The sequence below is a fragment of the Ovis canadensis genome, chromosome 14, assembly GCF_042477335.2.
Source record: "Ovis canadensis isolate MfBH-ARS-UI-01 breed Bighorn chromosome 14, ARS-UI_OviCan_v2, whole genome shotgun sequence".
Taxonomy (NCBI): domain Eukaryota; kingdom Metazoa; phylum Chordata; class Mammalia; order Artiodactyla; family Bovidae; genus Ovis; species Ovis canadensis.
Window position 1 is genome coordinate 73,777,018 of NC_091258.1, and position 24,481 is coordinate 73,801,498.

The 24,481-nt window shown below is 42.5% G+C and overlaps 1 protein-coding gene and 1 long non-coding RNA gene across 2 annotated transcripts in view; both read right to left on the minus strand.

Moving 5' to 3' along the window:
- Positions 1-6,205: 6,205 nt before the first annotated feature.
- LOC138419616 (zinc finger protein 208-like) overlaps positions 6,206-24,481 on the minus strand; it is a 51,912-nt gene continuing 33,636 nt past the window's right edge. The window contains exons 7-9 of the mRNA XM_069552465.1: positions 22,482-22,557; positions 18,797-18,923; positions 6,206-12,311 (exon numbers count right to left, since the gene is read on the minus strand). Of these exons, the coding sequence (XP_069408566.1) occupies positions 8,212-12,311; positions 18,797-18,923; positions 22,482-22,557 (4,303 nt within the window). The 3' untranslated portion in view covers positions 6,206-8,211. The remainder of the gene's footprint in view (positions 12,312-18,796; positions 18,924-22,481; positions 22,558-24,481) is intronic.
- Positions 15,631-17,562, minus strand: LOC138419219 (uncharacterized). Its single transcript, XR_011248893.1, has 3 exons — positions 17,215-17,562; positions 16,992-17,092; positions 15,631-16,606 (listed from the first exon to the last, which is right to left on the minus strand). It is a non-coding gene; the product is annotated as an uncharacterized lncRNA (long non-coding RNA).

Sequence of the window (24,481 nt, forward strand, 5' to 3'; positions counted from 1 at the left end):
CTTCACTTCACCAACAGAATTTGCTCAACATGCACCCACTCGGTGATGCCAACCAACCATCACATCCTCTGTAATCCCTTTCTCCTCCTGCCTTCAGTCTTTCCCAGCATCAGGGTCTTTTCTAAAGAGTCAGCTCTTCGCAACAACTGGCTAAAGTATTGGAGCTTTAGCTTCAGCATCAATTCTTCAAATGAATATTCAGGACTGATTTCCATTAGGATTGAGTGGTCTTATCTCTGTGCAGTCCAAGGGACTCTCAAGAGTCTTCTCCAACACCGCAGTTCAAAAGCATCAATTCCACCCTCAGCTTTCCTTACGATCCAACTCTCACATCCATACATAACTACTGGAAAAACTGTCGCTTTGACTATATAAACCTTCGTCTGAAAATTAATGTTTCCACGTTTTAATATGCTATGTTGGTCATAGCTTTTCTTTCAAGGAGCAAGTGTCTTTTAATTTCATGGCTGCAGTCACCGTCTGCAGTTATTTTGGAGCCCAGGAGTATAAAATGCGTTGCTGATTCCATTCACTAGTAGTCCCCTTTCTCTGCCAGCAGGATATTGTCTGTAGGTCAAGGTTCCAAATCTTGTATCCCCTTTGTGGGGTCTCTGTGTGAACTGCCTCTCCACTGTCGCCCTCTTTGGGACCACTGATTTACAGCCCTTCTCCCTTGAAGGCTATAGAAGGCGGCAGCAGAGGATTAGATGGTTAGACAGCATCCCTGGACTCAACACCACCTCCCTATGTTGCACACCTTTAACTTACCAGAGACCCTGCTGTTCTCTAAACTTCTCTCCTTTACCCACTGTTACCTTCAAGGCTTATTCTCTTTCATGTTGCTATCTCCTCACCAGTCCTCTTCGTTGCTATCATTTCTCCATCATGCTTTCTTCAATTTCTAATTCTCTTGGGAGTCGCTCTCTCTGCTTCTCCTAACCCTCCTGGCCTCCTATTTGCAGGGATGGCAACTGAATAAGAAGCCCCCACCTGCAAGAGACACATTCCAGCGGGTTGTATTTGGGACACAGAACCATTGGTGTCACGTGGCTGGCCCAGGCCGCCTCCCCCTACAGGGAGTCCAGGTAACGCTCTAAGAAAGGAATGCCTGAGAGGCTGAATTACCGGCCTGATGTGACACGACAACTGAACAGCTGGGAGCCTGAGGGTCTCAGGAGCGGGACGGGCGCTCCAGAATCCCAGGACCGGGGAGAGAACCGGGCCTTTCTGGGAGCGGGGGCTGGCGCGGCCTCCAGGTTTCCAGAGGGCGAGCCTGGGTACCGTGAAGCGAATAAACCTACGTTGCCCAAAAGAATTTCACGTGGTGCAGGAAGGGCAAAGGGGTCACTGAGCTCAGAAATTGGTTTTAAGCAGGAAAAAGGTGCGGAAAGAGATGCAAAAAAAGCGTCTCAGACCAAACGCATGCATCCGCTTCAGAGCGAGTTTAAAGCAAAATGGAGGCACCTCTTCGCCACACAGGGACATCTGAATTTGCTGGGGGTGGTGGGACGGCCGCGGGAATTTACGTTCAGTAGCGACCCTCAAGAAAATTAGAGATATCAAGGGAACATTTCATGCAAAGATACGCTCGATAAAGGACAGAAATGGTAGGGACCTAACAGAAGCAGAAGATATTAAGAAGAGGTAGCAAGAATACACAGAAGAACTTTACAAAAAAGATCTTCATGACCCAGATAATCATGATGATGTGATCACTCATCTAGAGCCAGACATCCTGGAATGTGAAGTCAAGTGGGCCTTAGAAAACATCACTATGAACAAAGCTAGTGGAGGTGATGGCATTCCAGTTGAGGTATTTCAAATCCTAAAAGATGATGCTGTGAAAGTGCTGCACTCAATATGCCAGCACATTTGGAAAACTCAGCAGTGGCCACAGGACTGAAAAAGGTCAGTTTTCATTCCAATCCCAAAGAAAGGCAACGCCAAAGAATGCTCAAACTACTGCACAATTGCACTCATCTCACATGCTAGTAAAGTAATGCTCAAAATTCTCCAAGCCAGGCTTCAGCAATACGTGAACCGTGAACTCCCTGATGTTCAAGCTAGTTTTAGAAAAGGCAGAGGAACCAGAGATCAAATTGCCAACATCCACTGGATCATGGAAAAAGCAAGAGATTTCCAGAAAAACATCTATTTCTGCTTTATTTACTATGCCAAAGCCTTTGATTGTATGGATCACAATAAACTGTGGAAAATTCTGAAAGAGATGGGAATACCAGACCACCTGACCTGCCTCTTGAGAAATCTGTATGCAGGTCAGGAAGCAGCAATTAGAACTGGACATGGAACAACAGACTGGTTCCAAATAGGAAAAGGAGTATGTCAAGGCTGTATATTGTCACCCTGCTTATTTAACTTATATGCAGAGTACATCATGAGAAACACTGGACTGGAAGAAACACAAGCTGGAATCAAGATTGCTGGGAGAAATATCAATAACCTCAGATATGCAGATGACACCACCCTTATGGCGGAAAGTGAAGAGGAGCTAAAAAGCCTCTTGATGAAAGTGAAAGTGGAGAGTGAAAAAGTTGGCTTAAAGCTCAACATTCAGAAAACGAAGGTCATGGCATCTGGTCCCATCACTTTATGGGAAATAGATGGGGAAACAGTGGAAACAGTGTCAGACTTAATTTTGGGGGGCTCCAAAATCACCACATGGTGACTGCAGCCATGAAATTAAAAGATGCTTACTCCTTGGAAGAAAAGTTATGACCAACCTAGATAGTATATTCAAAAGCAGAGACATTACTTTGCCAACTAAGGTCCGTCTAGTGAAGGCTATGTTTTTTCCAATGGTCATGTATGGATGCGAGAGTTGGACTGTGAAGAAGGCTGAGCACCAAAGAATTGATGCTTTTGAACTGTGGTGTTAGAGAAGACTGTTGAGAGTCCCTTGGACTGCAAGGAGATCCAACCAGTCCATTCTGAAGGAGATCAACCCTGGGATTTCTTTGGAGGGAATGATGTTGAAGCTGAAACTCCAGTACTTTGGCCACCTCATGTGAAGAGTTGACTCATTGGAAAAGACTCTGATGCTGGGAGGGATTGGGGGCAGTAGGAGAAAGGGACAACCCAGGATGAGATGGCTGGATGGCATCACGGACTCGATGGACATGAGTCTGAGCGAACTCCGGGAGTTGGTGATGGACAGGGAGGCCTGGCGTGCTGCGATTCATGGGGTCGCAAAGAGTTGGACACTACTGAGCGACTGAACTGAACTGAAGCAACCCTCAACTCACATTACAGAGGAAAGCTAACTAACAGAAGAAAATTTGACAGGAAAGACAGAAACTCACTTTGGGCTGAGACCTCCACTCTTCCTCTCTGATTCCGGGTGTGTGACGCTGTGCACAAGCACAGTGAAAAGGCATGGTGGCCTGGAGGTGGGGCCCGAGCACAGCCAGTGGTCACGGGCGCAGGCTGGAGAGAAGTCAGGCCTGCATGGGGACAGTAGGAGGGTGAGGTGGCCGGAGCCTCACTGCTGAAGGTGGCTGCAGTCAGGAAATGAAAACCCGGCCTGCTCTTTGAGAGGAAAGGTATCATAAAAGTAGACAGTCTATTTTAAAGCAAAGGCATCAATTTGAAAAAGAGGGTCCCTAATGTCAAAGGTATTGTTTTTCCAGTAGCAGGTAGAAATGTGACAGTCGGTCCATAAACAGAGTTGACCAAAGAAATGGTGCCTTTGGATTGTGGTGATAGAGAAGAATCTTGACAGTCCCTTGGACTGCAAGGAGTTCAGTCCTGGGTGTTCATTGGAAAGGACTGATGTTGAAGCTGAAACTCTGAATACTTTGGCCACCTGATGCGAAGAGCTGACGCATTTGAAAAGACTCTGATGCTGGGAAAGATTGAGGACAGGAAGAGAAGGGGACGACAGAGGATGAGATGGTTGGATGGCATCACCAACTCATAGACATCAGTTTGGGTAGACTCCGGGAGTTGGTGATGGAAAGGGAGGCCTTGCATGCTGCGGTTCATGGGGTCACAAAGAGTCGCACATGACTGAGCGACTGAACCTAACTGTTGGATCATTGTAAAAGCAAGAAAGTTCCAGAAAAATATCTACTTCTGCTTTATTGACTATGCCAAAGCCTCTGACTGTGTGGATCACAAAATCTCAGGAAGATTCTTCAAGAGATGGGAATACCAGACCACCTGACCTGCCTCTTGAGAAATCTGTATGCAGGTCAGGAAGCAACAGTTAGAATTTGACATGGAACACCAAACTGGCTGCAAATAGGGAAAGGAGTATGTGAAAACTGTATATTGTCACCCTGCTTACTTAACATATGAAGACTACATCATGAGAAATCCTGGGTTGGATGAAGCACAAGCTGGAATCAAGATTGCCGGGTGCTGCTGCTGCTGCTGCTACTGCTAAGTCACTTCAGTCGTGTCCGACTCTGTGTGACCCCACAGACGGCAGCCCACCAGGCTCCGCCATCCCTGGGATTCTCCAGGCAAGAACACTGGAGTGGGTAGCCATTTTCTTCTCCAATGCATGAAAGTGAAAAGTGAAAGTGAAGTTGCTCAGTCGTGTCCGACACTTCGCAACCCCATGGATTGCAGCCTACCAGGCTCCTGCGTCCATGGAATTTTCCAGGAAAGAGTACTGGAGTGCGTTACCATTGCCTTCTCCGATTGCCAGAAGAAATATCAATAATCTCAGATATGCAGATGACACCAGCCTTATGTCAGAAAGTGAAGAACTAAAGAGCCTTTTGATGAAAGTGAAAGAGGAGAGTGAAAAAGTTGGCCAAAAGCTCAACATTCAGAAAACTAAGATCATGGCATCTGGTCCCATCACTTCATGGCAAATAGATGGGGAAACATTTCAAACAGTGGCAGACTTTATTTTCCTGGTCTCCAAAATTAATGCAGATGGTGACTGCAACCATGAAATTAACAGACACTTGCTTCCTGGAAGAAAAGTTATGACTAACCTAAACAGCATATTAAAAAGCAGAGACATAACTTTGCCAACAAAGATCTGTCTAGTCAAAGCTATGGTTTTTCCAGTAGTCATGTATGTACGTGAGATTTGGACTATAAAGAACACTGAACACCAAAGAATTGATGCTTTTGAACTGGTGTTGAAGACTTGTGAGTCCCTTGGAATGCAAAGAGATCCAACGAGTCCATCCTAAAGGAAATCAGACCTGAATGTTCATTGGAAGGATTGATGCTGAAGCTGAAACTCCAATACTGGTGGCTACCTGATTAGAACTGACTCATTTGAAGAGACTCTGATGCTGGGAACGATTGAAGGCAGGAGGAGGAGGGGATGTCAGATGAGATGGTTGGATGGCACCACCGACTTGATGGTCATGAGTTTGACAAGCTCCAAGAGTTGGTGATGGACAGGGAAGCCTGGCATGCTGCAGTCCATGGAGTTGCAAAGAGTCGGACACTACTGAGTGACGAAACTGAACAATGTGGAAGTCTACCATGATTCAACTAGAAAGCTTCAGCAGTTAAACATTCTCTTAAGACTTTAACGTATGGCTTCATCTATCTCAATATCCAAACTAAACTTTGGGTGTGGTTCCACCTTCTTTCAGTGACTGCAAAGTAATAAGAACCATGTTGGGAACTGAATATATGAAACTTCTAGTTTATCAAACAATAAAAATTCCCATCATATAGTGTGAATTGTAAACTATTTCCGGGTTTTCCTTGGTGCTCAGTGGTAAGGAATCCACCTGCAAAGGAGGAGACATGGGACAGATCCCTGGTCTGGGAAATTCCTACATACTTTGCAGATATCCCATGAGCCACGACTATATGACCAATAACAAGTGAATAATAAAAAATTTATTTCAGAATGCTCCCAGCTCCCAGCTCCCTTTTAACCTTATTTCCAAAACTTTTTATTTCCTAATTTTTGTAGTTTTTATTCCTATTTTCACTTCATGTAAATTAGGCACACACTATTAGTTTCATTTGGCACAAGAGGACTCAGGAAATATAACTGCACCATTATGTACAGAGTATGGAAAGAATAACTCAAGTGCAAATTATTAGAATATAATCCCAAAATTGTCTATTGTTTGATTTAATCATGAAAAGAAATTCTCATAGGTTCTTCAACCTTGAGAGCCTTTGGTGCATTGCTAGTTTCTGTTATGAAGTACTGAGATAGTGAAAACTGTGCTGTTGGAAGAAACATGATCCATTCAGGGTTATGGGGAAAATTACACAAATTTTATTAGAGCACAAGACTTATGATACATTCTGAAGAAAACAACGGTACAACAGAAATGGCAACAATCAATGATGAAACAGATACGCATACTTTTCTGGTTCTTTTGACTCAAGTTTCTACACAATAACTTTGCACAAATATTGTATTAGTGGTTTATCTCCAGGATATATGTTCTTAAATACCTAAAGAGTGAGCAGTAATTGTCACAACTGCCATAAAATTTGCATTCCTAAGTATCAAGTATTTGGTGAACACTGAGATACAGGGAATACCTAAAAGCCTTGCCACATATTCTACACTGGTAAGGTTCTCTAGTGTGGATGATCTGATGGATGCTGAGATGTGATCCGGAGTTAAGGTTTACATACTCATGTCACTTGTCAGCGTTCTCTACAAAAGTAGTTCTTTACTGAAGCCTGACTTCAGATTGTTGCCTAAAAACCCTGACACATTTATTATTACACTGATACAGGTTTTATCTAGTATGAATATTCTCAAGAAGCTTAAGGTATAAACAAAAAACCTGGCCATACTGATAACATTTGGAAGGTCTCTCAAGTATGTGTCACCTGATGTATTTAGGCCTGAATGGCACCTGAAGGAATAATGAATTTTCCTGATAAAGGGAATGATCCGCCCATTATTGAAATCCTGGCCACAGACATTATTTTTATATGTTTCCTCCAATGGAGGGATTGATTGTGCTCTGAATGTATGGATTCTTGCCAGTAGGTAGTTTCTCATGTTTTGTAAAAAACTGAACACCTTCCAAAAGACTTACCACATGCACTACGTGGGTAAGATTTCAATTCACATTAATTACCTTATGATCAGTTAGGTCTGAACACAAAATCAAAGCTTTACACATCTACCACATTCATGCAGTTTTCCTCCAGTTTGACTTTTCTGAAGGCCCCAAAGTTCATATACTTTACTTCATTCACTACATTTGTAAGTTTTCACTGCACTACTGATTCTCAGATGATCTGCAAAGTCATTCCTTGTGACTGCAGGCTTTGTCATATAAATCCCATTTATGTGGCTTCTCTCCTGTATGAACTGTCAAAGGGTCAGTTATGGCTGAACGTGAACTAGAAACTTTGCCATATTCATTTTTACGCTTTCTATACAGTATGAATTCTCTGATGAATTATAAGGCCTGAGCTAAGATTAAAGGCTTTGCCATACTCATTACATTTGCATTAAAATGTCTCTCACAGTTGTTCCATTTGTAACAGTTTTCTCGACTACGAATTATCTGATGCTTCTTATGATGGTCATTTCAAGTAAAGCACACACATCACATTTCTATGCTTTCTCTCCTGTATGAACTCCCTGATGGTGAGCTAAGACTAACTGTCCATTAAAACGTTTGTCACTATTGTTTCAATTGTAAGGTTTCTCTCCAACATGAATTCTCTGATGAACCATAAGGTTTGCATTTAGATTACAAGCCCTGACCTTGAGATCATATTTATGTGTTTTCTCTCCAGTATGATTTCATCTCCAGATGAATTCCAAGTTGTGCACATCAAGGAAAGCATCAGCCACAAACATTTACATGGTTTCTCTCCAGTATGATTTTTGGATAAACTGCAAGCTTACCAATATGACTAAAGGCCTTGCCAAAGACAACACATTTATATGCTTTCTCTCCAATATGAATTTTCCAATGAACTGCCAGGAATGCAGTTTGACTAAAGGCCTTGCCACATACATCACTTTTACATGGTTTCTCTCAAATATTAGTTCTCCAACGAACTGCAAAGTAACAGCTGGAACTGAAGACTTTGCTCCAGATACATTACTATGCTTTTCTCTTGTATGAACCGCCTGATGGAGAGACAAGGATGACAGTGCACTGAAACCTCTGTCACCATTGTTAATTTGTAACGTTTCTCTGCAGTATGAATTCTTTGATGAAATGCAAGGGTTGTTTTGAAACTAAAGACCTTGCCACATACATCACATCTATATGCTTTCTATCCAGTATGAATTTTCTGATGAGATGTAAGGCTTCCTTTTACTCTAAAGGCCTTGCCACATACATCACATTTGTATGGTTTCTCATCAGAATGAATTTTCTGATGATATGTAAGGCTTCCGTTTAAACTAAAGGCCTTGCCACATACATCACATTTATATGGTTTCTCTCCAGTATGAATTTTCCGATGAGTTGCAAGGCTTCCATTTATAGTAAAGGCCTTACCACATACATCACATTTATATGGTTTCTCTCCAGTATGAATTTTCTGATGCGATGTAAGGGTTCCGTTTACTCTAAAGGCCTTGCCACATACATCACATTTATATGGTTTCTCTCCCGTATGAATTTTCTGATGAGTTCTAAGGCTTCCATTTACACTAAAGGCTTTGCCACATACATCACATTTATATGGTTTCTCTCGGCAATGAATTTTCCGATGAGATGTAAGGCTGCCATTTACTCTAAAGGCTTTGCCACATACATCACATTTATATGGTTTCTCTCCAGTATGAACCCTCTGATGAACTGCAAGTTGTGTGCTTCGAGTATAGCCACGGCCACATACATCACATTTATATGGTTTCTCTCCAGTATGAAGGATCTGATGAACGGTATGGCTTTCTTTGCGAGTAAACGCCTGTCCACACACATCACATTTATATGGTTTCTCTCCAGTATGAGTTCTCTGATGAACTGCAAGATAACACCTGGAACTGAAGACTTTGCCACATAAGGTACATTTACGTGCTTTCTCATCTGTATGAACTACTTCATGTATTTTTAAGGACGCCCGAGTAAAAAAACGTTTGTCACAGCTGTTACATTTGAAAGGTTTCACTTCAGTATGAATTCTCCGATGAATTCCAAGTTGTCTGTTTCCCGTAAAGCCACGGCCACATACATCACATTTATACGAATTCTCTCCAGTATGAATTCTCTGATGAATTCCAAGCTTTGACTTTCGAATATAGCCACGGCCACATATATCACATTTATATGGTTTCTCTCCAGTATGAAGGATCTGATGAAGTGCATGGCTTTCTTTGCGAGTAAAGGCCTTTCCACAGACATCACATTTATATGGTTTCTCTCCAGTATGAACTCTCTGATGAATTTCAAGTTGTGATTTTCGAGTATAGCCACGGCCACATACATCACATTTATATGGTTTCTCTCCAGTGTGAAGGATCTGATGAAGTGCACAGCTTTCTTTGCGAGTAAAGGCCTTTCCACACACATCACATTTATATGGTTTCTCTCCTGTATGAGTTCTCTGATGAACTGCTAAACAACACTTGGAACTGAACATTTTGCCACACAAGTTACATTTACATGCTTTCTCATCTGATTGAACTGCCTGATGTTTATTTAACGATGACAGTGCAAAAAAAAGTTTGCCACAGTTGTTACATTTATAAGATTTCACTTCAGTATGAATTCTCTGATGATTTCTAAGTTGTCTCCTTCCAGTAAAGTCACAGCCACATACATCACATTTATATGGCTTCTCTCCAGTATGAACTTTCTGATGAATTCCAAGTTGTGACTTTCGACTGTAGCCATAGCCACACACATCACATTTATATGGTTTCTCTCCAATATGAATTCTCTGATGAACTGCTAAGTAACACCTGGAACTGAACATTTTGCCACACAAATTACATTTACATGCTTTCTCATCTATTTGAACTGCCTGATGTTTACTTAAGGATGACAGTGCAAAAAAACGTTTGCCACAGTTGTTACACTTGTAAGATTTCACTTCAGTATGAATTCTCCTATGAGTTCTAAGTTGTCTGTTTCCAGTAAAACCACAGCCACAAACATCACATTTATAAGGATTCTCTCCAGCATGGATTCTCTGATGAATTACAAGTTGTGACTTTCGAGGATAGCCACAGCCACACAGAATGCATTTATATGATTTCTCTCCAGTATGAGTTCTCTGATGAACTGCTAAATAACACCTAGAACTGAACATTTTGCCACACAAATTACATTTACATGCTTTCTCATCTGTTTGAACTGCCTGATGTTTATTTAAGGATGACAGTGCAAAGAAACTTTTGCCACAGCTGTTACATTTGTAAGATTTCACTTCAGTATGACTTCTCTGATGAGTTCTAAGTTGTCTCTTTCCAGTCAAGTCACAGCCACATACATCACATTTATAAGGGTTCTCTCCAGTATGAACTCTGTGATGAATTACAAGCTGTGACTTTCGAGTATACCCATGGCCACACGTATCACATTTATACGGTTTCTCTCCAGTATGAAGGATCTGATGAAGTGAATGGCTTTGTTTGCGAGTAAATGCCTTTCCACACACATCACATTTATATGGTTTCTCTCCAGTATGAGTTCTCTGATGATGAACTGCTAAATAACACCTAGAACTGAATATTTTGCCACACAAATTACATTTACATGCTTTCTCATCTGTTTGAACTGCTTGATGTTTATTTAAGGAAAACAGTGCAAAAAAATGTTTACCACAATTGTTACATTTGTAAGATTTCACTTCAGTATGAATTCTCCGATGAATTCTAAGTTGTCTCTTTCCAGTAAAGTCACAGCCACATACATTACACTTATAAGAATTCTCTCTTATATGAATTCTCTGATGAATTACAAGTTGTGACTTTCGAGGATAGCCATGGCCACATACATCACACTGATATGGTTTCTCTCCAGTATGAAGTCTCCAATGAATTGCAAGTTGTGTGCTTCGAGTATAGCCACGGCCACATACATCACATTTATATGGTTTCTCTCCAGTATGAAGGATCTGATGAAGTGCATGGCTTTCTTTGCGAGTAAACGCCTGTCCACACACATCACATTTATATGGTTTTTCTCCAGTATGAAGGATTTGATGAAGTGCATGGCTTTCTTTGCGTGCAAAAGCCTTTCCACAGACATCACATTTATATGGTTTCTCTCCAGTATGAACTCTCTGATGAATTCCAAGCTGTGACTTTCGAATATAGCCACGGCCACATACATCACATTTATATGGTTTCTCTCCAGTATGAAGAATCTGATGAAGTGCACAGCCTTCCTTGCGAGAAAAGGTTTTTCCACACACATCACATGTATATGGCTTCTCTCCAGTATGAACTCGCCAATGAATTCTAAGTTGTGACTTTCGAGTATAGCCACGGCCACATACATCACATTTATATGGTTTCTCTCCAGTATGAAGGATCTGATGAAGTGCACAGCTTTCTTTGCGAGTAAAGGCCTTTCCACACACATCACATTTATATGGCTTCTCTCCAGTATGAGTTCTCCCATGATTATGAAGGTGTGTCTTGTGCTTAAAGGAGTGGCCACATACATCACATTTATATGGTCTCTCTCCAGTATGAACTCTCAGATGAATTTGAAGGGCTGTGTTCTGTTTAAAGCTGTGGCTACATACATCACATTTATACGGTTTCTCTCCAGTATGATTTCTCCCATCAACGCCAAGTCTCTCACTATCATTAAAGGCCTTGCCACCTATGTCAGCTTTATATGGTTTTCCTCCTGTAAGGATTTTTTGATGTCTAGTGAGTTCTGAGTGCTGAAGAAAGGCTATGCCACACTCACGAGTTTTGTAAGATTTTTTCTTGTATGCTTCTTGGTCTGGGGCCTGTTCTGAGGGACGCATAACAGGACTCTCATGTTTAAAAGAAATGCCTTTGCGGACACTACAAGTTCTCTGAATTGGCAAAACTGAGGTGCTACTGTTGATATTCGTCACAATTTGACTACATTCAAAAATTGTCCCTTCAGACTGAAGCATCTGCAATTCATCATGAAAGCTTGACCAGAGCCTTTCAACAGGCTTATCTGCTGCATCATTTCTACTCTGATGATCTTTTCCATCAGTGAGATTTTTGTTATGGGATATAGATACTCCGATGTCACTTCTTTCATCATCTGTCCACAGACACTCAAAACCATGCACAGTTTCCTCTATCTTCCTAAGGAAAAAATCTTTGATTTCATGGGTTTCAGCTCTTCCAAACATCACTGTCTGCAAAATTTCTCCTTTTCCACTGTTTGCTTTTGCTTGTAATTTCTTGGTCATATGTATATGAGACACATCTACAAGATATAAAGAACCACAGGTATCCTATTAATTACAATTCATAAATAAATTCTTTCATATTGAACACATGATATTATACCAAAAGTCATACCCATCCTGAACAGAATTAAGAAACTTCCCAATGATAAACTTAGAAATATAAGCAACATTTACAAAGAAATAGAACTCGTTAACCAAAAAATAGTGATCAGACACAATTCAAATTAATTTTAGCATAGCCAAGTTTCAAAGATGCAATCAGGAAAATATTTATTTTATGCAAATTCATGTCAAGTCTCAAAGAAAAAGGTATTTTCCTACCATGACCTCAAAGCTCATTCTACTTGGCAGTAAACACGCTTCTGTCTCATAATTGAGGAGAAAAACACTAAAAATTCCATGGACAGGGAGATTGGCAGGCTACACTCCGTATCACAAAGAGTCAGACAGAACTGAGGGACTGACCAAGCAAGGATCAAAAAGGCAATACCCTGTAATGGTAAATAATCCAAAGGAAGCATTCTAACGAATATTGTAAAACATAAATGGCAGTTGACAACTGTTCAACAAGCACTGCATAGTGAAAATAAAGAATCTGTTAAAATAGCTCCACTAGACTGAACTGAACTGAACTGACCCGCCCCCTACTCCTTATCACAGGGCTCATGAGATCTTACTTCCCTGACCATGGATTAAACCCAGGATCTCTGCAGTGAAAATGCTGAATCCTGTCCACTGGATGGTCAGGGAATTCCCTAAAATAATTTTAGAAACAAAAGAAAGAACACTTTTCTAAATACCTCCTATAAATCTATAAGCAAACAGACGTATAGACATTTTATAACAAGAAGTGGTTCATGTCAGTTATACTGTGTAAAACATAAAGACCGTCATCTTTTAATGACAAAGAATTAAAAAAGTGAAACATTCTCTACTTAAATAACAGGCATTCAATATAGCAATTGCCTATCTATACAGAATCCTTAACTTACTCGGTTCATGAGCTCCAAGATACATGTAAAAGAACAAGCTTTGGGGACTTCCTTATGGCTCAGAGGTAAAGAATCCGCTATTAAAAAAGGAATATTATTTGAAAACTTATTAACTAGAGTCAGAGGGAAACTCTTGGGAAGGAAATATAAACTAACAATATATAATATGTAATGCAGACAAAGACACATGCTACAGTAACCATAACATGAAGTAAATAGACATTTTATGTAAAAGTAACCTTTGAGGCAAATTTCCTGATGGTCCAGTGGATAGTTATCACATGCTTACACTGTAGGGTTACAGATTTCATCCCTGAATGGGGAACTATGATCACATCTGCCACAAGGTTCAGGGGGAAAAAAAAAAAAGTAACTTCTGACCTTTTCAGTAAAACAGTCAAAATTCTATGACACCTCAGAGCATGAATTACCTCAATTTTTCAAATAAAGGTAGTGGATTCACAGAGTTCATGTACACAGCCCCATGGTACATGAAAGGAAAAGAGCAAAGCAGGACTGAAACCCAGACCTACAGATTCATACATGTTCTTAACCACCAGGGCCCACTTGGGCAGAGCAGATCACAAAAGGTTACAACAAACTCCAGGAGTTTAAAAAGATAAGGTCAAGTGAGACACAAGAACTGATCTGTGTAACTAACAGCCTTAATCAGCCATTTCACCTAGAAATGGTTTCCGAGGTACCACCGCCAACATTTCAATTCAGGTCGTGTCCTGAAAATGTGGTTCAGTGGATAAGCATGGGTCACTTTGTACAGTATGAGCAAGGAGGGAACACACAGCCTGATTCATATATGCATCACGTGCAAGACTGGGGATCTGAGGACCTCAATGTCCACTGTCCTTACAGGTTTCCTGAGTTACAATCATAGAAGATCCAAACCACATTCCTGTTACACACACCTCTGAAGGTTGTAGTAAATGCAGTAACAACAGGAATAGCTAAGGGTTCTGAACAGGCAGACAGGTTGAAGGCAGCTCTGTGCAGGATCTGAGATACCAAATGCAATTGAAGAGCTGCCTGTCTTTCCCCTTCTTCCAATGAGGTCTCCTAAGTGCAGCAAATAGGAAGAGAACCAGGCTGGCTCCAAGGATTATGGCTCTGGAGGTGTTACCGTTGCTCTACATGGACCAAAAAGTGGACATCCCACGGAATCCAGCACAGAAGGGGGACAAAGAGGAAACAAATCCCTTTGAAACACCTCATTACATGCTCCCCAAAGTGAAGCAAGAACATTAACAGGAGTCAAATGACACACTGTAAAGATCATATAAAGACCTACCCTTTGGGACTTCTTTCTTTGGAATCCAATTTCCATAAACCTCTCACTCTTTTTTTCCTTAAATGACTTTTTTCTTTATAAACAGCCACTTATAAATCAGACCTAATTTGTTTTTCCCTAATAAAATATAATTTTCACATAGGAGACAGATGGGCTACAGGTTGAATATCTACAATCAGTCTCCTCATCTCTGCATTCGCTGAGATAAGACATAGCTGGCCTCCGGTTGAGGAATCTATAGGAATCTATAACAAAAACAGGATAAATGGCCAGTCTTTGTCTCTTACCTCAAGGAAATAATCATGGCAAGGACAAAGAAAGGAAAAAACCCTTTCTATTAACGGAGACACTACACATGTGCAGAAAAGTTCGTTGAGGTCAAGTCAGAGGATAATTCCAGGCCATAACAAGTCTTGGTCCTCCCAGAAACCTTCACTTTGAGATTCATCTTGGCTAGGGTATGCGTCTGCACCCCAGGGGAGAGTGCTGAGACAAATTAACCAGAGGGGACAAAGGAAGGTGACTGGCCCGAGGGGACACAAAGACCTGGAAAACTACCTTTCTAAAGAACTGACACTTCCCAAAGGTGGGGCTCTCTCTCTGAGCTAGCTCATGTGACTTTCTGCATGTACTTTTCCTTTCAATAAACTTTTTCCTTTACTCTTTACCTTGTGCCTCTTCATCTGAATTCTTTCTTGACTCAGCAGGCAAGACTAGGGACCTTAGCCCTAACTGTTGACTGCTGTGGTCCAATGATCAGGACTCTCGGTCTGGGAAACAAAGACATTGCTTCCAGCTTCTGCTCACTGCTATGAGCATCCAAACTCAATTTCATTTCTCATACCTTTTTTACTGAAAACACCCATATTACTTTCCTTAAGCAACCATGAACTGTGCTTTCTATTAGCATTTTCTAGATTGGTGAACAAAAATACCAGTGATAGCTTCTAAAAAAACATTTGCTTTATTATAGACAGCATCTCAGGATACTCATCAATAGTCCAAAATCTCTCAGTGCAATACAACAGAAGTACTACACAATGTGGATGACTCAAGATATGTCTTTATTACATGAGCAAACATTAATACTACATGTTTAATATTGAATATCTCTCAGTCCATGTGAACCTGATTTGTAAACACTGTTTCTTAAAAAAAAATTATTTATTATTTTTGGCTTCAATGGATCATCGTCACTGCTCCATCTTTCTCTCCTTGTGTCGAGCGGGGACTACTCTCTAGCTGTGGTGCATGAGCTTCGCATTGTAGTTACTTCTCTTGTGGACCACAAGCACTAGAGCACGGGGGGTTCAGTAGTGGTGCTGCACAGGCTTAGTTGCTCTGCAGCATGTGCAATCTTCCCAGACCAGGGATCAAATCCATCTTCTGCACTGGCAGGTGGATGCTTTATCATTGAGCCACCAATGGTAAGCCAAGTGCTGACTTTCTTTTAAAGCCAATTGAGTAAGAGCTCATTTACAAATAAACCTCAGCAATATTATCCAAAATCAAAGACACACACTGAGAAATGCATAAATCCAGACAGATTTAAAATGTCTCTCTGACACTACTGGAGTTGACTGCAATTGCCTCCTCCAGGTGATATTTCCTAGCCAGGGACTGAACCCATATCTCCAGTGTCTCACATACTGGCAGGCAGCTTCTTTACCACTAGACTCATCTCAGATCCCTGGTAAAGGTTAACTTCAAGCTTTTCTGTAGGCAGGGCTTTTTAAGAAGCTAGCTGTTTTTATTCCATATGCAAAAAGAAATTGTTTTGTACTCTCAAAAAAAAAAAAGAAAAAAGAAAAATTTTAACCAGTATTCTCCAGACTCTAAAGAATATCACAGCAATCTCTGTCAAAAACGTTATCATCCCTTTCTATAGTCACAGTTTTATATCTAAAATACAGATCAAATAGTTCTCAAATTGACTGTGGTAACAGGGGCACATGGATGATGAAAATCTTGGATTGTCCCTCTGGGTAGATGTGGGTCTTCACTTGATCAGAAGAATCTGAAGGGGTAAAAAAATTGGCCAGAGTGGGGACAGCAGTGGGGGAAGCTGGGCCCCCCCTCCCCCGCCCCCCCCCCCCCCCGCCATCCCCTCACTGAGAGACAAGGGGAAGTTAGCTTCATCAGGGGACTATCTGATGGAGAGGGAGACAGAGGGGTTGAGAGGGGTGAAAGGACACCCCACAACAGGACAAAGATAACAGAGACAGAAAGGGCAGTGGTGGACACTGTTAAAGCTGTGGGCCAGCTCAAGAGGGAGCCCCCTTAAAAAGTGAGGAGCTGATCAGCTGAGATATAATTTGACATTGTAATATGGGAAAATCATCCTCACTAATTGCACAATTCTGTTTCCAGGTGTAACTTCTTTTCCGACAATTTTAATTTACCTTTATGTACCTCATGTTACTTCACTGGTGGCTCAGCTGGTAAAGAATCTTCCTGCAATGAAGGGGAGACCTGGGTTGAATCCCTGGGTTGGGAAGATCCCCTGAAGAAGGGAAAGGTTACGCACTCCAGTATTCTGGCCTGCAGAATTCCATGGATTCTATATTCCATGGGGTTGCAAAGAGTCCAACAGGACTGAGCAACACTCACTTTCATTTTATGTACCTTATGATAGGAGAGGAGGATTCAGACTCTCATCCAGCAGGGCAGATTCTTATCCTTTCTCAATGGGCGAGAGTCACAAATATTCAGTAACTTCTAAGGGTACAGCCCTCTTTATTTAAGGTTTCAATTCTCACACCATCCAGTGTAGATGTCCCATGTATGAGCTAACCAGCAGTAAGGCGAACTTTCACATTAGGGAATAAAAACTTCATCAACCTTAATCTCCTTTTTCCTGCGGAGTGGCATTCTGTCTCACAAATACTGCTCACAGGGCCAATTAAAGTTTTGCCAAACGTTGTCACCTTTGTCTCAGGTTCAAAGATTTGTTAACAAAATTAGCGACTTGTTCTGTAGAAATAAATATATACATACTTATAGAATTATCGAGCTGACTTTCAATATGCTAATAATAAAAGCAAAGAGAAGTAGAAACAGCAGAAGATACATCACCAAATTGGGTTCTGACCAACATCCAGACTCAAACAGTGCTGGGAAGTCCCGGGACACAGCCCATCTGGAGACCCAGTGGGGAAAAGGTCCCAGGCAGCATGTTACGGTCAAGGGTGAGACTTCAAAGACTGCAGTTTCGGGTTCCCCCTTATAATCCCAGGATGCTATCTGTTATCATCAGCAATCTGTGAGCAAATAGCACCTCTGTTTTTCTGTTAATGCTATTTGTTTGTCTTAAAAAACCTATAATGTTGCTAAGCCTGCAGCTGAGTAGGCCAAGGCCCCTCCAAGGCCTTGACAATCTCAAGATTTGTCCCCTATCTTATCTTTGGTGCTGCAAGCCTTGCACTCACAGTAAGCAGTCAGGGCACTCACAGTCAGGGCAGTGTCCAGCCACATTAGAAGCAAGCTCAGAGGCCTGCTTTAGAGAGGACCCAGACCTTGTGCCTCCTGCATTGCCAAGTGTAGAATCCCACCTCTTTTGTCAGCCAAGAAGTGATGGACATTACAGAGAGACAGAAAAATATTCACAAATTAATTTACTATCTGCATCCTTCTGAATGCACAGGAAACAGTATAATATACAGTATAATACACAGACACCTGGGCTTCCCCGAGGCACAAAGGTAAAGTATCCACCTGCCACGCAGGAGACGTGGGTTCGACCCGAGAGGGAAGATCCCCCTGGATGAGGGCATGGGAACCTACTCCAGTACTCTTGCCAGGAGAATCCCATGGATAGAGGAGCCTGGAGGGCTACGGTCCACTGGGTCGCAAAGAGTCAGGCACGACTGTACCAACTGAGCACACAGGCATCCATGTATCTAGTTCCTTTCCAAGAACTACTGAACCAAGAACACAGGGATAGAAAACGGGAATTGGATTTTTCAAAGTTGGAAATCAGCTTTATAAATACTCAAGCTGTGGAGAAACTTGTGTATCACACAGTGCACAGATCACCTGAAGAAAGGATGAGCTTAAACACCTGATGCCAGTCACAAAGTTTTTTCAAGTCGGAATCAACAAGGCTATGAACTCAGTCAAGCAAAACAGGGGCTCCCAAGAGACACAGAGGGAAAATACAGAGATACCCCCACACCAAATTCCAACTTCACAGGGAAGCAATCCTCACCCACAGACAGCAGGTTCCTGTAGGTCTCCTCCATCACATCCCAGTACAAGGCCCTCTGAGCAGGGTCCAGGCATTCCCACTCCTCTGGAGTGAACTTGATGTCCACATCCTCAACGGTCAACTGTGTCTGAAATGAAAGCACATTTCACTAACAGGCACTCAGGAGGATTCTTATTTTCACATGAAATGAGAAAAGGTGAGAGGGGTAAGGATCAATTCAGGTAATGTAACATTCTGATAGATCCATTAAAAGCTATTTGGAACAAACTGTGGCTCTCTAATTTCCTCTTGTTTCATAAGACTATGACATCTTCCAATCAATATGAATTTGTCACTTGTGTAGACAATACCTGAAGAATATACAAATAAAATCCAATCAGTGAGTCGTGTATGCAGAAGTGTTACACTCTACACACAGAGGGACATTCACTATCTAGATGAGTTACAGCAAGACTGGTGTCTTCAGAGACGATAAAATCCACAGCGGCTTTCAAAGAACACACATTGTGATGATTACGATGTCATCACACTGATGACAGTGTTTCAGCACTTCCTACACACTAAGCAATACTCTAAAGATTTTACACAGATGCACTTATCATCAACATGACAGTATGTTAGAGAAAGATCTGTGTCCACCTTACTGGAGCGAAAACTCTGTCATTCTAAGAATTCGCTCAGATCACAGTTAAGAAATGAGACAACAGCACCTGAGGTCAGGTGGTTGTGACTGATGACTGAACCTAAGGAATCAAGGAGTTAAGTACCAGAGCAGCAAAGTGCATCCAGAGAGAGTTCCCTGAGAATACCTGAAACAAGTTCAAGAAAGCTGAAGTGCAGTGGAGGTGTAGAATCCCAGATCTTTTGTCAGCCATGGAAAGACAGACATGATAGATGGACAGACAAATATTCACAAATTAATTTACTATCTACCTCCTTCTGAATGCACAGGGAGCACTATAATATGCAGTATCATATGTAGGTATCTGGGTTGCCCTAAAGCTCAGGGGTAAAGAATCCCCCTGAAATGCAGGGGACATGGTGTTGATATCTCCGGGGGGAAGATCCCCCTGGAGGAGGGCATGGCAATCCATTCCCATATTCTTGCCTGGAGAATTCCAGGGACAGAGGAGCCTGAAGGGTTATGTATGGCCCATTGGGTCACAAAGAGTCAGACACGACTATAGGATAAATGGTCACTGTACAGGGTCACCCGCTCCTCCCACCAACCACACAATGTCAATACTCTTACTACTGTTTCCATCATTCACATGATGAGGTAGAAAAAACTTAATGGAATGGAAAACACAAGATACAATTTCAACTGCTACAAAGCACAAACATGTTTATGAGATGACGTTCTGTAATAAAACCATGGAATTACAGATTCATGCACTCACACATGCAAATGTAAAACACAACTGGTTGAAACAAGGAAGACCTACTTTTTCTTTCAATTCAAATTTACTGAGTGTCAACGTGGGCCCCAAACTGGGAGTACAGCAGTGAAAATACGGAGCTTTCAGTCTAGCAGCCAGCCACCCAATTACATCCATAATTTTAAAGTTACTATTGCAACCTGTGCTCTGAAACAGGCCTAGTGCTAAGAGAAGATTTATCAGAAAGTCTTGACGTACGTCAAGAAATCACACAAGGTCTCCACAAGGAAGAAACACTTAGGATTGGCAAGGTGGGAAATGGAAGAATGTTGCAAGCAGAGAGAACAGCCTGAATGCTGGCTCTGAGGCAGGAAGGTATTTAGTGAACAGAAAGTCAGCCAGTCTAACTGGGACACAGGGAACAAAGAGGGGTGATGCCAGGTAGAGGCTGCTTTCTACAAGGTGTTTGGATTTAGGGCTTTATTCCAAAAGTAACTGGAAGTCACCAAAGAATCTGCAGGAGGTAAATCAGAGGTTTAGATTTGTTTTTCAGAGCTTACTCTGCTGTATGTGGAGGTTGTTGTTGCTTAGTCGCTCACTCGTGTCAGATCTTTGCAACCTCTTGGTAGCCTGCCATGCTCCTCTGTTCATGGGATTTTCAGGCAAGAATACTAGAGTGAGTGGCCATCTCCTACTCCAAGGTGATGCCTTTTGACACATTCTGGGATGATACTCTCATTTTCTTTTATTCATGTGTATTTCCGCATCTTTGGGACATTAAAAATGAATCAATTGTACTTCTGTAATTTGTCCACATTCTATGTCTTTTTTGAAAGTTAATTATTTTGGTTTTGCTGGGCCTTTGTTGCTGTGAGGAGGCTTTCTGTATTTGCAGCTGCAGTGCACAGGCTTCTCATGTTTTGGAGCACAGGGTCTAAACTGTGTGGGTTTCAGTAGTTACGGCTCCCGGGCTCCAGAGCTCACGCTCAGTAGTTGTGGCACATGGGCATAGTTGCTCTAAGGCATCTTCCTGGACATGGGATGGGACCCGTGCACCGTACATTGGCAGGCACATTCCACTGTACCACCAGGGAAATCCTCAACATTATCTTATCCTACTTCAAAAAAATGAAAAACAAGCAGGAAATAATATACAGAAGATTTATTCTAATCAGAATAAAAATACTTGTATTTACAAATAATATAAGGGCTTCCATGGTGGCTCAGTGGTAAAGAATCCACTGCCCAGTGCAAGAGACCCGGGTTTGGTATCTGAACCAGTAACATCCCACAAGCCAAGGGGCAAATAAGCCCGTGAGCCTCAATTTCTGAGCCAGAGCTCTAGAGTCCAGTAGGTGAAACTACTGAAGCCAGTGCGCTCTAGAGCGTGTGCTGCAAGATGAGAGAAGCCACCATAATGAGGGGCCCATACACCACAACTAGAGAGTAGCCACCACACGCCAGAACTAGATAAAAGCCCCTGAAGCAATGAAGAGCCAGTATAGCAGCAAAGTATACTTAAATATAATAATATGATATTATTGCTAATGATACATATGTAGTTATTAACAAAATCCAAAGTTTATCTTTTTATTCCATGAGCAAATATTGCCATCAAGATTAGGAAAGTTGGAGGAATTCCCTATCGGTCCAGGGTTTAAGATCTCGCACTTCCACCACAGGGTTTCAGGTTCAATGCTTCCTCAAGGAACTAAGACCCTGCAAGCTGCATCGTGCGGCCAGAAAGGAAGAATGAATAATCAGCAAACTATATCTCATGGTTTAAAAACACTCTCTAGCCCTGAGGTCTGTTTCTGAACTTTCCATTTCACTCCCGAACACTTAAAATTTCAAGGAGGTCCTAATTTAGTTTTAAATGTACTATAAAAAGTCAGGACTGATTCCCTCTCCTTGGCCTCTTTTCCAGATTTCAGCATGTACTGTGCATGTTAGTACCTCACATCTACGTGCAGCTTCTTTACCCTGGTTGACAGAGAGCAGATAGCACATCCAGATGGGCCCTAAGCAATCCCTGCTGCCCAACAGCACTGAGACCCTGTCTCCAACCAGTGGGTGAGAAGTCCTTCCCAGAACGGTGGCCAAGGGAGCCTCCTCACAAGGGCCAGATCACCAGGTCATGGGGAGATGGGATCTAAGTGGAGACGACTGGCCCTGAGAGAAGGCACAGATGAGTATGCATGTTCAGGAGTCAGACAAGACACTTCAGAGTCAGAGAAGATTAGCCAGTCCAAAGACAGGTATTTCAGGAGGGACAGATTGAGAATCAACTGAGAATATGACCTTACCTGAGAAAGAGCCAGGCCTGACACGTTTTCTTTCATCTTCCTCATCTTCTGGGCTTCACCCTCAGGTAACACGAATCTTCAAGGCATATCAAAAAGGTGGAAAACATGGTGTTTAATGCTTAGAGTCAACACACCCCCTTCCTGAGCCCCAACCCCACACACAGGGAAGCCCCCACCATGACAAACAGACAGTCCTCTGTACCCACTATCTCAGGAGGGACTCAGGACAGTCAACTCCTGCAAAGAGTCCACAGGACTTTCCCACACTTTCCCTCGGATCACACTCCCCTCCTGGTGAGGCCTCAAGTACACAGCAGCAGGGGGCACCTCCGCTAACCCCACAATCCCCTCAGGTCACACAGCAGGCCCTGGTCCAGCCCCACTCAGAACTGAGTGCCCTCCCCTCCCCCAGGGCTTGATCTCAGTCTCAGAAGGGGAGGCTAAGAGCCCTGGGCTCAATGTAGATCGGAATCATCTGCGGCCTTGCACATTCCTGGGGCGAGGCCCCACACGAGAACCTGAGGACTGTGTCTGATAGGCGAAGGGCACAAAACATGCCCGGGCAAAATGCCTCATGATCTCATGTGAAGCCTGGGTTGAACACCACTCAAGGATTCAAGTCCAGCCTACATCCCACTTTCTTCTTTACCAGCTTTACTGACAGAGAACAGCCTATCAAGAAGGTGTTGTGTATACATTCCATGCACGTTGTGACCATATGACACAGGTATACACTTTGAAATATTTATCACAAACCACTAACCAGCACATCCATCACCTCCAAATTCCCATGGTTTGTGTGTGGTGACAACACTGACGATTTATTCTCCTGTCAAATTTCCAGTAACACAGGATTATCTACAGTCAGCATGCTACACAGACCTCCCCAGAATGCACTCATTTTACAACTCAAATCTGTACCTTTCGACCAACATCTCTCCATCTTCCCAGCCTCCCACCCCCAGATAACCACCATCCCACTGTCTGCTACTAGTGATTTTCACTTTCTCACATTTCACATAATGGAAGCACATATAGAATCAGTCTTTTCCTGTCTGTCTTAATTCACTTAGCACAATGTTTTCTATTCATCCAATTGTCCCAAGTGACAAAAATTGTCATTTTTATGGGTGCACAATATGTCATTATATATGTGTGTGTTCGCTTGTGTGTATGTTACTGACCTGGAACCTGGGCTCTTTAATCAACTGCATTAGTTAAGAGACCAAAGGAGAAATTCAGGGAAGGCTTTATTTTGACTCCTGCTGCAGTAAGGTGGAGCTAGAATAAGAAGTGTGTGCCCAGCCCACAGTCCTAGTGCCCATCGCACAGTCCTAGTCCTCACCCCGAGAGTGAAATGCTGAAAGCACCTTGGGAGGAACAGGAACACGGTGCACCCTCCATGAAGGGAAAACAGGAGCCACTCCAAATAATTAAAGGAGAAGGGCATGTCTGATGAGGGTGATACAGAGGCAGTAAACATGGCTAACTTGACAGCGAATATCAGAAGGAGATACGGCGACCTCCCTAGCCTAGAGCCAAAGGAACAGAAAGAGAGAGCCACGGTCACAATTTAATGACCAAAGGTAGAAGAAAAACCTAAGATCCGAGACAGAAGGTTTTGGTGTCTATGACCAAGGACTAAGTGAATGTGACCAGGACAGACTGACCATGAGAACGGGGTCCGCTCCCAGGATGAGGCTGGAGACACTGGCAGTGACCTGAGGATGACAAAGGGCTGTGGAGCCACCTGAGGAGTCAGGATGCTGCCCTGAGGACACGGGGAAGCCAGTGGAGGTGGGAGGCCTCCCTGTACATCAGCCTTTATTCACAAAAAACAGCTCATGATTCTCTCTGACTCTGAGCCCACACGCCCACCTCCATCCTACAGTTGTCCTTTGCATTGTGGAAAACTGGGATTCATTTCAAATTCTAATAACGAGTGGGAACTCCCTCCCAGAAAAACTGCCACACACAGTCACACACCCAATTTGGCCACT